Raw genomic sequence first — 13,150 nt, forward strand, 5'->3', positions numbered from 1 at the left:
ATTGCCACCTATTGTTAACGTAATCTTCATTATAAGTGCTGATGGTTCAACTGGAGCACAGGGAGGGAATGAGACAGCTGTCAGTCTTTCCCGTTTCTCAAAATTGTATCTGTTAGTAGTAATGCAGAATAAAAATTCCGAAGTTCTACTTCAAAGTTCTATTACATTACAGGGTATCTTTTTCCAGAAATTGAACCACTTGAAGATTAGTTAATTAAGGACTCATTCATTCCACTACGTCGATTGTTGATCAACTTTTTTTTGGCTACTGCAGAACTTTTTTATAGACGTATGAAATTTATCCTTTTTCGATTGTGGTCTGTATACACAACTGCACTCAGTGGTGCGATCAAGCTGCTAGAAAACGTTCCGTTCTTTGTCTGTGCTGCTTGAAGCTGTCCACTGCGTTGCCCCGCTCCCATTTCAGTTGTCATGCGTGCACTGAATAAAAGTTTGTGCGGAACAGCATTGTGCCTTTGAAGTCCTTGTCCAAGTATGTTGCAGTTTTAAGGCAGACCTTGGATATGGGCTCTGGGACCTGATTGTTTGCAGAATCAATGTCACCACTCATTGTCAAATGCTGCTTCCTATTGGGGAGCAGTTGACTGTTACTTCTACTTGTGGGTTTTGGTAGCCACATGTAAGACAGCTTGTGGGCCTCCCTTCTTCCCCTTTTTCAGAAAACGCACGCGAGTGCCATTCAAATCCAACAGAGGGCAGAGTCTCTGGTGCAAGCAAACCATTATGATCCAGCAGCCGTGCGGGCTGTCGCAGAGGCTGTCGACACTTGGTGGCATCGCATGATGACTCACGCTGAAGATCGACATCGCATGGTCACGGCTGCTTTGCGCTTCTACAAGACAGCGGAGCAGGTGACTCCTCCTGGGCTGGCTAGGGGCCACTGGCACTGGGGGGTGTGAATTCGGTGCCATCTTGGCAGCAGTTATGTTGTTCTGCTTTGTTAGAGGGGAGAGTTGGATGAATGGGCATCATTAGCACAGAGGTACAAAACCATAGACAGAAGTAGACGGTGAGAGTGTTGAGTTGTCGACTAACTACAGTGGTGGACAATTCAGTGCTCGGCATACCGTCTGTTTCCGTCGTGTACGGCGTTCTTTTGCTATTGTAATGACGAGTTCGAGCTTGGGCCAGTTTATTGTGACCCTTTCCCAAGGCAATTGGTCATTTGCTAACAAATGGAAATTTTTTTTCCTGTGGCTTAAGGCTGTGCTTAATGTTGGAGAAGACCTTGAAGGCCCTTTTCCCGTTTCCACCCTGTTGGCAGGTCTACTCTGTCTTGGATAGCCTAGAGCGGGAGTACCGGCGCGATGAAGACTGGTGCGCTGCTGGCGAGGAGTTGGAGGGCACGGACCGGGGTGCGCAGCTGAGCCAGCTTCTGGCCAAGCACCAGGAGAAGAAAGAGGCCTTCCTCAAGGCGTGCACCATGGCCCGCCGCAACGCCGAGACCTTCCTCAAGTACACTGCCCGCTGCAGCCAGCACTGTGCAGGCCACGGAGACGCCAGCTGCAGGGGCCCCGAGGCCAAGGTCAAGGGTGAGTGCCACGGGCCGGTCGAGACATTCGCATTGACGCAAGGGTGGGCACACTGGTGGTCACCAAGTTCAGCCAGCTTTTTTGATGCACATTACGACATTTTAAAGCGCTATTATAGGAACAGCAAGACTATAGGTGGTGTTCGTTGAAAAGTTTAGCTGTCAATTTCTTCGCTTGGCAACACTGGAAACGGCCACAGACATGGCCGATGCACCATGGACATGGCGCGGCTTTGGCCGCTGCGTCGTCTGCTCCGTTTCAACCCGATTCTCAACGGTGGTGTCAACAGAAATGTTATTAATCACACTCACATTGGACTCGAGGCAATACTTTGCGTTCGGTGAGGTAGAGTTTGTTAACTTGCAACACAGTCATGTGCTTGGCACGGACAAGTACCTCCATCCTGCGGAGCCCAATGTAATGAGTAACGGCGCACTGACACGGTTGCCTGCATGCGCGCCTCGCCAGTGAATACAAGCAAATAAACTAGTGAAATGCATGGCGCTACAAAGCATCACATTAAAAGCGTTCTTAATTTTCAGTGGTTTTTTATTCTTAAGCCTTGTAAAAGAAATGCACATTAATTGGAACGTTGTTACCTTTGCTTGCCCCCCTCTCCAGCTCTCATGGAACAGCTGCTGAAGCAAGAAAACAAGGTCTTGGAGTATTGGACTGTGCGCAAGAAGCGGCTGGACCAGTGTCAACAGTACGTGCTCTTCGAGAGGAGTGCGAAACAGGTAAGCTGTTTTGTTCTGTTTCCTACCTACCTACCTTTATGGTGGGAAAGGTAGGAATGTGAGAATAGTTGAATTTGAATCGAGTAATGATTGACCAAACAGAGTGATTGGGAGTTTGAATTCCAAGTATTTAAATTGCTATTACTCAAAGTTACGAGTAATTTGAAACTTCAAATATTGGCGCTTTGCCAATATTTGAAGATTCAGCCTGGTGCTGCATGTTTGTTGTCAGAAACGTCGGCCCGCTTCTTTGAAATCGAAGCAAGAAAAATGATAGCCCGCCCGGTAGAGCTGACAAAGTGTGCGTGAAATCGGCATTGTGAATACCACTGTACTGCCGTATTTTTAGAGTCTGCAGATTCGAGTAGCGCGCCAGTCCATGCTTTAAGATCCGCTGATGTACAGCTGGCCGCATTTTTAATAAATATGTAAGGTTTGCGGCTATGAGTGGGCTGCATGATCCGGCTAGCAAGCTATATCGTGAGAACCAAAGCTACAATCCTCTCTGCGGTGTCGCGAGGACACCGCTGAGGGTTCAATCGACTCACTGGAAGGTGCCAAGGATTCGCTCGGAGGCCGGCAATGTCAACAAACCATGCTTTATTGCTCGGTCAAGATGTGGAACATGCGCTGCACAGGCTGTCCTGGGCTTTGGCGGGAGATGAAGTCTCCCCGAGCTCGTTAAGCCGTCCATGGCAGCCGACTTGGTCCGTCTTGCATAGGGGTCTCGCCCGTCTTGGGGTCGAGGAACACGAGTTCCCCTTGTCTGACTCGCACGGCTCGTGACCTTAGCAGAAGAAGCCCTAAGGAGGGCGAATTTGCGTCGCACGTCAGTTCGGTTGGGAGAGAAGGGTCTCCCGAGGGGGAGGGGGGGGGATGCTAGTGGAGGAGCAGGCCGCTAGAGGGCCGTCATTTCGTGCACTGTGATCGCCGATGGGGAAGTGTGCGCTGCACATACGTGAGGGCCCGCACACTCGCGCGTTGATGCCGCGGCATCCCCGTCGGCGGGCCACCCCAACGGCGCCGCATGGCGGGCATGGGGACCCACGTGGTCCCCACAAATATCGCAGGAGTGTCAACTGGCGGAGCAATGAAAGTGGCGTGAGTACGCGTGCATGTCGAATGCTGATTGTGAGCACTGGCTGCTAGGCTGTTCGCACATGCATGACACAGCCCCCCCCCCCCCGCCCCCCCTCCTTTCCATCCTGTGTAAAAGAGGGAGGAAGATTGAAGATCTTTAGCAAAAAAAACCTTAATTATGATGATGAAAACTGGGGAACATTTGTAATTTCTCATTCCGATTGTAGATATAAATTTTGTTTTTGTGTAAATGGGAATTTCGAAATTTATTTAGAATCTTAGATTTGATTTTGTTACGGCTTTTGTAAAAAAAAAACTGCGACAGAAATGCAGCTAACATGATAACATTGAACTGTGTGCAAGCCAGGGATTACAATAAGACTAACATCAACATTCTGTCTAAATTGGAGTGAGGTTACAACCATTTGAATTTCATGCTTGAAAAAGAGGAAACCAGGAAAACCAGTATTGTTATTCAAGCTTAAACCTGAGTACTGCAACATGGCTCACACCCTGTGCTGGGCACTGGGACCTACACTATGTGGCACCTACGTTATGTGGCACCTACGTTTGCGCTGACCACAGCTCCCCTTTTCTCATTCTGTGGAGGAGGTGGGCATTCGTTTCACGTTTGATTTCACTTGTTTTACTTTCGGTCTCCAAGGGGGTGGACTTTTCCACCAACTCTATTGCTGCTTGGTTTTTGGGTTGTGCTCGTAATGCCGCATAGCACCAGGTTTGATCAGCTTTCAACAGGTTCTTGAACTCACTGCATAGCCTTAACGGTTGGCTCTCTAAACCTTAAACGGAGGCGCTCTGAACCTTCACGTGCCAATGGAAAACTACTTTTGCAGCGACTCGCATCAAGTGAAGTTGTTCTGTCAGAATCCGTTGACATGAGTTCTTAAAAACCTCCAACAAGCTTCCAGCTATTGTATGAATCAATGATGAGAAACCATGACAGTTTAAACTTTTGGATTGCTTTTTTTTTTTTTTTTCGTGTCGATGGACATCAATTGCCTTTAACTTCAAGTGACATGTCGCCCATTTGGCCTCGGAAAAGCGTTCGAAAACCCTTGCTTTACTCAAAGCTCCTTCTTTGAAAGCCTTTGCAAGCATTGTGGCAGTTTCTGCTGTGTACCTTCTCTCAAAACAGAACTCGATGCACCAACATTGTTCCCTCATGCTTTCCATCTCAAAATCCCGAATACGGTCCCAGAGGATAAAAGAGAAATGCATTGATCTAACCTTTCCCAGTGACAGCACTGGGCGGATACGGAGGGCAGTGCTGTACGAGCTCCGAGTAACAAATGTGGACACCAATGCCCTCCCTGCTCCATAAAAAATATGTCATTGCTACTCAGACCCCCCTTATTTGCACAAACTAATCCTCTAATCGCCCCCTCCCTTTCTTGAATGTGCTATCGTTACAAACCAAAAAGAACCTTTCTGTATAAATGACATCGCACACATGTGAAATCCATGTTGGGTAGGAAGGAAGGTTTACTGATTGGGCCTCAGCATCCCCTCATCTAAAGGGGAACGAGAAATTTCAAAAAAAATTTCCTCCGTCTTGGAAGGGAATATGCAATCACAATTGCAACAGGTCACGAAGGACCGTGACAGCCATAAATAGTTTTTACATTTGCGCCAGTTAGCACTGATGGTTGTTACAAAAGCTACCAAATTTTGTATATTGCTTTGAATGACGGATACTGCCCTCAGATGAGGCAACACACAGACATAGCAGTTAGTTGCAATATTTGGGGAACTCATACCGGGAAAAAAAAAAAGTGATTGGCACTCAGCCCTGCCAACGGTAATTGGTTGTGGCAAAGCTGTGGAAACGCCCACGTACCTTGCCCTATGTCCCCAGCGTGTGACTGGACGGTCAAGCCAAGCCGAACTCAGCTGCGACCAGACAGGACAACAGGACCACTTTGCTGTGACCTCCCCCTTTTTCCCCCTTGTGCTACAGAAACCAGCGTTTACTTCGCTGAACCTTTAGGTTGAATTTCGGTGTTCCTGTGCTTTGCTTCAATGCGGTCTGATATCACTGTAGCATTTGATGCATCCATCAGCAGCGCCAACACGTCAAGTTCTTGAAGTGGGTTGCAGACACAGAGAAGGGAAATAGAAGGCAGCTCCAAGTGGCATAAAAGCGCATAAAAGCAGTGCGAAGGCTGCTAACAATTCGAAATAGACGTACGAGAGAGGTGGCAAGCGTTGCAGTGTAATTGGGATCATTGATACTTTGAGCTCGCAAACGGGGACAAGAAAGGAAAACATGGACAAGCGCTTCTCACAACTGACTCACAACTAAGGCGGTGTTAGGCTCAGATGTCCTCAAGCATTTAACTTGCTCAAGTTCATTGATCATGTTCATGTTCCAAGCGCGTTTCAGGAACCCTTTAAGGGGGGACACTGGTCTTAAAACAGCCTCTTTTAATTTTCTAGTGAACTTTGTAAAACTTGTCAGTCTTGCTGCTTTTCTCCCACTGATTTCAGATATGCCATTATTTTCTCAGTAGGTCAATTAGTTCCCAAGATAATTAGCACTAATTAGCCATTTTTAGTCAAGCAATAGACAAAACAGTGTTGGTCATAAAACTGTAATCTTTATATTTTCCAATACCATGAACCCTGGTGAGTGCAATAATCGAAGCAGTTTTTTGATGCATCGCTTGGAACTAATTTTACAGCTCATTAAACTTTGGTAGCACCAGTGGCAAGGAGCCATTTTGAGTGCCCATTTCAAACACCAAAGTTTAACGAGCTGTAAAATTAGTTCCAAGCGATGCATCAAAAAACTGCTTCGATTATTGCACTCACCAGGGTTCATGGTATTGGAAAATATAAAGATTACAGTTTTATGACCAACACTGTTTTGTCTATTGCTTGACTAAAAATGGCTAATTAGTGCTAATTATCATGGGAACTAATTGACCTACTGAGAAAATAATGGCATATCTGAAATCAGTGGGAGAAAAGCAGCAAGACTGACAAGTTTCACAAAGGTTGCTTGAAAATTAAAAGAAATTGTTTTAAGACCAGTGTCCCCCCTTAAAGGGGCCGTACAGGTATAGACAGTGTACAGCTTTGCTGTATTCTAGATATTCGGCAGTTATGATTACGCACTAGTTAGTTTTGTTTGGCATGAAGCAATGCTTCATTACTGAGAAAGTTTCATTATAAAGGACATCAGGGGTGGAACAGCTGCGCCATTTGCGCCATTGAGCGCCAAACGTGTTTAGCTGCGCCATCCTGCGCCGAACCGCCCCTGTTGCGCCAAACTCGCCTGAATTATTAAGGGGGACACGGGTCTTAAATGGTCGAAAATCCCGAAAAAATGCATTTTGAGAAAAACGCATTTTTTAAGTCTCCATACCTTCAAGCACCTACTCTGAAAGTTTTACCGCTGAATTTGGTCGGGAAAGGTCTTAAAGGCGGCTTTGTAAACGCAGCGGGAGCCGCAAAATGCGGAGAATCGGGTTAAAAAAGCTTGGAACTTCGCGTGCGCGCCACAGTCGAAGCAGACTGCCGGCGGTGGCCATCTTGGACTAGCCTTGTGGGAGTATTCTTTCCTCCATGCCTTGTGGCTTCTTTCTTTGTGCGTATTTTGCGCTATCTCAAAATGGCGTCCCATGAGAAGAACGAGCGTTACCGCCGATTTCGCAAAGATCGTTTACGAGCCGCTGATTGGCAAGAGCACGCGCGCTAGAGGCAAGCCCCCCCTCTCCCCCCCTTCTGCGTCTTGATTGGCCGGTGCAGTTCAGCCGCCATTTTTTTTTTTTTCGTTTTGTTTTTGCAGGTGAGCGTCTGCCGCCGCAGTTATTTCCAATCCGGGTGCGTTTTCTCTGCCGTTAGTGACTGCGATTCTGTCACAATGTCTTTTTGTCTCATGCCGCAATACTTGGAGACCTTTAACTCAACGATTTACGCGCTGCAAGCGCACGAAACGACGAAACACGCCGTAAACCGCGGTGCCGGGATCGCCTGCTACGTACGAATCTGGTCCGAAAAGCGCCGCGTGGAAACGTCCAGATTTTGTTAGCTGTTGTGCTTTGGTCTTATTTGCGAAAAGAAAGTTGGCAGCACAATATGTTTGTGCTTTTCTTTAGTATGCATAGACGTTGAAGGAAGTGCAAAGTTGCAAGTACCGTTTGTGAAGTTCAGCAGAAAGTAGTTTTCCAGCGTTGTTTGGAAAGGTTTTCATTACTTGCGTAGAGCTTTTCCGGTTATTTTTGTGGGGGTACGGTCGCATTCTTGTTTTTTTTTCACGTAAGGAACAGAGTGACACGGTGCTTTTCATACTGTGGCCATGCTGTAGCAAGAGTTAGAAACTAGAGATGTATTTTCCTCTGTCTTATTTTGCGACATCATGCTCCACTTTAAGGAGTGTTTCACTTTTGCTTTGAGGTATCTACTCATTTTCGCCTGTAAACTTGAAAGGGAAATTAATTTGAAACTTGAAATGAACTCCCTGCTAAACGGAGGGATGCTGGTTGCCTTTTGCCTACCCCCCCCACCCCGTTTTTCTGTATTCAGAAAAGAACAAATAAACTTAAATTCAATTCAATCCAACTCAACTTTGGGGTTGGCTTTGCTTAGTAGAGGATGGTTTAATATAATAGGGCCTTCTAACACGCTCTAGTTAAATACGTTGTCTGCGGTGTAAGTTCGTAGACTCTTGCATCTTGGTGACGGGTGAAGAAAAACCTATGTCCAGCTTTGCACGCACTGAAACTGCTGTTCGATAGAAGAAATGCAAGCAAACACCTTGTTTTACGGAATGCCGCGATGGGGTCGCATAAACAGTGCTGTTTGGTGGACATGAAAGCAAGGCCTGTTATCTGATCCCTTTCGACTCTCCGCTCGAGGTTTGGCCTTCGAACGGTAATACGTAGTGCAACGCACATGCTGGAGCCGAGGGTATATGACTCCACATTTTGTAAACCTCCAGATATAGTACAAGAACTGCGTTCCTGGTTTAGATTAGGTTCTAGTGCATGGTAGAACGCCTGAGAATAGTAGAGAGATTAGGTACTTGGCAGGGAACTTGCACAGGGGCCTGCACGGAGATTAGGGAGGCACCATAATGCTGTTAAATGATATTACATCTCCTGCAAATGGCAATTCTGGCTGCTCCAAGCCTGCTACAAAAGGCACTTTTGCCTGCTCCCAGGACTGATCCCAAACCCATGGACCCTGTTCCACCCCTGAATGTCTATTTAAAATTATCCACTTTCTAAATAATCTCATGATATGCCGAGAGGGCTTATCACTTTGCAGAACAGTAAAAAAAACTGGTAGTCAGTATGTTGACTACGTGTAGATGGATGCGGTCCTGGAAATCAAATAATTGCTATTTAATTTACCAACCATAGCAATGTGTTTCACCTGTGTACCGTATTTACTCGCATAGTGAATGCACTTTTTTTGCCCCAAAAAAATTTACATGAATTTGTGGTGCGTTTATCATGCGAGGTAATCATTTCCGCATTTTATTTCTGCTGCAATTTTGAATTTGCGTATCCTTACATGTGGTGGAAGCCACCTTTCTATCTTATTCGGTGAAATAAAGTTGTGCAGATCGGTGGCCAGTGCTCTGTCATGAGTTTTAAGCTGCAGAAGACACCCCCTTAATAGAAAAAATGGCACAACCAGCTTTTGCTAGACATTAGAAGTTGCTCAGAAACCAGGAACAGCATTATCTAAGGGGTTCCGGAGTTACCTACATTTGCCCATCACGAGTGCGTTACAGCATCAGTGCTCAAGGTCAAACACCTCTCGCCACTGCCACGAAGGGGATTTAGGAGCAGCTGCAAATGACATCCATAAATGCTGGTGCATAGCGATTTCCTGGGTAATACCGTTTGTCCTGATAATGCCTGTTCTCTATATTTGGTACCATGAAACCCAGGATGAAGAGACCAGTGCATTTGCTTGCACGTGGCAGCAATCTGGATTCAAGGATTGCAAGCCCAGAGAGCGACAAGTTTTCCGGGTGGCCTAGCTCTTGAACCTGGCTGTTCGCCCCATGATGCTACCAGGAAAGTTCTCAGTGATGCCGAACCAGGAGTCAGCGCCCAGGACACTCACCCTGACGGCTTACCTTCGCTAGCGCGCAACAGTCGCAACCTGGGCCAGCACATCACGGCAAGGGACATCATCTAGGGAAGTTTTGTTGACCTCGGTAGAGAAGCGGATGAAGTCCTGATTACCCCATCCACAAGAAGGAGTCCCTTTATGCACTGACTGAACAAAGCCATGCAAAACTTGCAAAAGTGGACACTAAGATTCAGCAACCTGTAGACCTACATCATTATGTAGGCTGACCTTGAAGAATCTGCTATATTCCGTGTCTGTATCTTGAGTGGCTCGATGTTCCTGCTACATGAAAGTTTGGGAGACGCAATTATGACTCACAATAAGCAGGTCAATGTGTGTCCACTGGACTTGAAGAATGACCCAGTTTTGGCAAGCCCTCATTTTCATCCTTGGCAGACGGTTGCGAACGTGCTTTGAAACAAAAATGAATTGTGCACTACTGCCGCAGTTGTGATGAGGCAACCTAGAGGGAGTGAATATGCAGCCTCTCTGTCACTGCGCCTCACAGTCACTGGAGATCCACTGAAGAGATGAAAATGGAAAGCGTTGTCGTCCCCCACAGCTAGTGGGAGAGGAAATGAAAGAGGTGGAAATATTGACATTTGCCATTATGTGTGGCTTGAAAAAAAGCAGGAGTCACCATAGACACACTGACCAATCCAAACACAAGGGACGCAAAGGGTAGTAAGATGTTCGTGACCCTTTCTGTTGAGAAAGGTGCAGGAAAAAACTCGACATACACCACCTTGCAGCCATCAACTGGGCTTTGCGTGAGCAAGCCTGCAACTTTTGCTATGTTGTAAGAATGAACAACGCTGAGCACAAGGACGTGGGTTTGATTCCCGGCTGCAGTGGCCACTTTTCTGTTGGAGGCAAAAAGCAAAATTGCCCATGTGCAAGATTTCGGAGCACATTAAAGATCCCCAGATGGTCAACAATAATCCGGAGCCCCCCACTACAGCACGCCTTATTGCCTGCGTTGCGTCGGCGCGTTAAACCCTACACTCAATCAATCAAGAATGAACAAGGCATCTGGTTTATAGAAGGTCATAAGAAGACATCTTCAGAGATCAAAGCACTGTTGAAGGGGAAAGGCATCAGGTACCACCAGGTTTAACCGTGTTGATATCAACCACAGACTGGGCAACATTGGGACGTTACCATTCGCTGTACTGTTGCACCTTCGCACTTTTTCACATTGGAGATGCAGCAAAGGTGAGATAGACAGAGACTCACACTATCATTGCTATCAGAAATCAGAACAATGAAGTCGCAATAAACAATTTCGATCCAAGGAGAACTGTTGCCCCAGGTCTCCTTTATCAACAGCTTAAAATAGATTAGCAAGTATTAATGATGCTATTGATTGAGAGCCTAACTTGATGTGTTGTTTGTGCCATTCAACAAATTAACATATTTTTAGAGGAAACGAGTTTCAGATTAAATACGTTAATGGTTACTAAGAACTCGGAATTGTGAACAAGAAATCTCAAGCGTTTTACATTAGAGTGGTGCATATACAAAATTTATCCAAGGAAAAAAGGTGAATTAGTTGACACTCTGGCAGGGATTAAGTTTCTCTGCGTGCAGCAGGCCACGATATCATCACTATTAAATGAAAACTTAATTGCAAAAGTTGTGTGCTAATAACGTGACGTGCAGAGTGCCTTTCAGTATTGTTGGCAGACAGACAGACAGACAAAGAACTTTTATTTTTGGTCCTGAGGAACTACGTTGGGGTTGCAGTTGCGGGCCGCTCCCACGTAGGGACAGGAAGGCCATGGCCCTTTCGCAGGCCCTCTGGACGGCCAGGAGTTGGACAGAGAGGTCGTCGCTTTTGAGGGCTTCCTCCCAATCCTTTTTGTACTTACACACAGCGTCGCGTATTGCACGGCATTGCCAGAGCATGTGATCTAATGAGCAATACGCCTCTCCGCAGTCCATACAGTGCGGGTCAATGTTGGGTGCAAAACCTGCCCCGCGAAGGGAAGAACCCAGTCTAGAGCATTCTCAAGGCCGACGACTCAGACCGAGTAAGCGTTGGATGAGGGGGTGGGTAGATCCTCTGAGAGAAAAGATAGTGAGTTACGACCTCGTGAAATGTTAGAAGGAGATCCCTGAACCTCTCGGCGTCCCCCCCCCCCGCGAATCCGCCGGGACCACCGCGGTCAGATAATCCTCGCGCAAGGTCATAGGTCATGGGCCAACTCGGCGTTGGGAATGTCGGGATGGATGTTGGTCTCCACACGGGCTAGGAACCATTTGATTGTGTGATGTCCAGCGGCCCCCTCACGACCAAGGATTGCCGCAGCCTCCCGCGAGATCGATCCCGAGGCAAATGCTCGAACCGCAGCCCGTGAGTCCGTAAAGATATTTGGACACAATAGGTCCTTCATGGTTAAGGCGATAGCGACCTGCTCGGCCACCGCCACGCAGACCTTCTTGACCGAGGCAGAGTTGATCCCGCCCCGGTGGTCTACGGCGACCACCACAAAGCAATCCGAGCGGCCGTACTGAGTCACGTCTACAAAAATCGCGAGCTCAGGACTACCCGCGACAGAGTTCGATAGAGATCAAGCCCAAGCCTTGCAGCGCCCTACATTGTGTTGTGGGTGTACATTTCCTGGAAAGGGGCCTACCCTAAATGTATCCCTTACGGACGGTGAAATTGACACTTTACATCCATTTACTGCCATTGGGCCACAGCCAATTGATTCCAGGATGCGCCTGCCACCCTGTGACGATGAGCCTCTATTACCTCCGAGAGGGTGTTGTGAATGCCCAGTTGCATGAGCTTTTCCGTGCTGGTGCTGACAGGCAAACCTAGCACACGCTAATGCTCCTACGCATGAGTGTGTTGATTTAGGCCTTCTCAAATTTGGACCACTCGAGCGCCGAGGCGACATGATTGTTGGTATTGTCGAAAAGTTTAACTCTTTCGTGACCGTGGGAAAATTGACCGATCTTTAGGGGTCCCAGAAAACTTTTTTTTTCTGCTAAAAAATTGGTTAGGCACTAATTACTGGAACACAAAATGCAGATTATTTAACGGCCTTTCCAATAACACCGGTTTCTTTAATGTTTTCATGCATCATAGTTGCAAAAAAAATATCAAATCAAAATTTTTGTCAAGCTGCCGAAGAAAATGATAAAAAAGGAGTTGCGGATAACAAACCACCGGTAGTAGAAAAAAATTAGAATATACATTTTGTAGGGCAACGTTTCAAAAACACGCCGTAGAAAAATGTCAGCTTGCGCGGAACGGTTTTTCAGATATAAAAAAGAATGTTGGCACGCATGGTGCTTGTGCCATGCGGTGAAGCCCAAGCTCTGTTTCAAAATGTGCATTTTCGGGTGATTTTTTGGAAGAAATCTGGCAGTTTGACATTATCAGAGGCACCGATTTGCCCCCACATAACTTAAAAACATCTTGTCAATGACTGACGTTGCATTTACGGCCAGCACAGTATTTCGGACAAGCACGCGATGCGGAAAAATTTGCATGAAGTTGAAAATGGAACTCCAAGGTTGACGCTTGGTGACGTTCACTGTCAGTTATCTCTCAAAATATAAAGTTGTGCTTTATTATCATCTTCTGACTCGCAGTTGTAGCCTTGCTTGCAGGAATGAGGTGCGATGCGCTAGAATCGTGCCCTGCAAACTTTGCCC

General features: G+C 46.7%; 1 protein-coding gene across 4 annotated transcripts in view; it reads left to right on the forward strand.

Annotated features, from left to right (window-relative positions):
• Positions 1–13,150, forward strand: part of Trio (trio Rho guanine nucleotide exchange factor) — a 230,230-nt gene that overhangs the window by 37,398 nt on the left and 179,682 nt on the right. For all 4 annotated transcript variants that reach the window (XM_077687543.1, XM_077687540.1, XM_077687542.1 and 1 more), the window contains exons 21-23: positions 681–872; positions 1,286–1,553; positions 2,175–2,290. In XM_077687543.1, the coding sequence (XP_077543669.1) occupies positions 681–872; positions 1,286–1,553; positions 2,175–2,290 (576 nt within the window). The remainder of the gene's footprint in view (positions 1–680; positions 873–1,285; positions 1,554–2,174; positions 2,291–13,150) is intronic.

The sequence above is a fragment of the Haemaphysalis longicornis genome, unplaced genomic scaffold, assembly GCF_048455015.1.
Source record: "Haemaphysalis longicornis isolate Haplotype H1 unplaced genomic scaffold, Haemaphysalis longicornis Haplotype H1 scaffold_1, whole genome shotgun sequence".
Lineage (NCBI taxonomy): Eukaryota > Metazoa > Arthropoda > Arachnida > Ixodida > Ixodidae > Haemaphysalis > Haemaphysalis longicornis.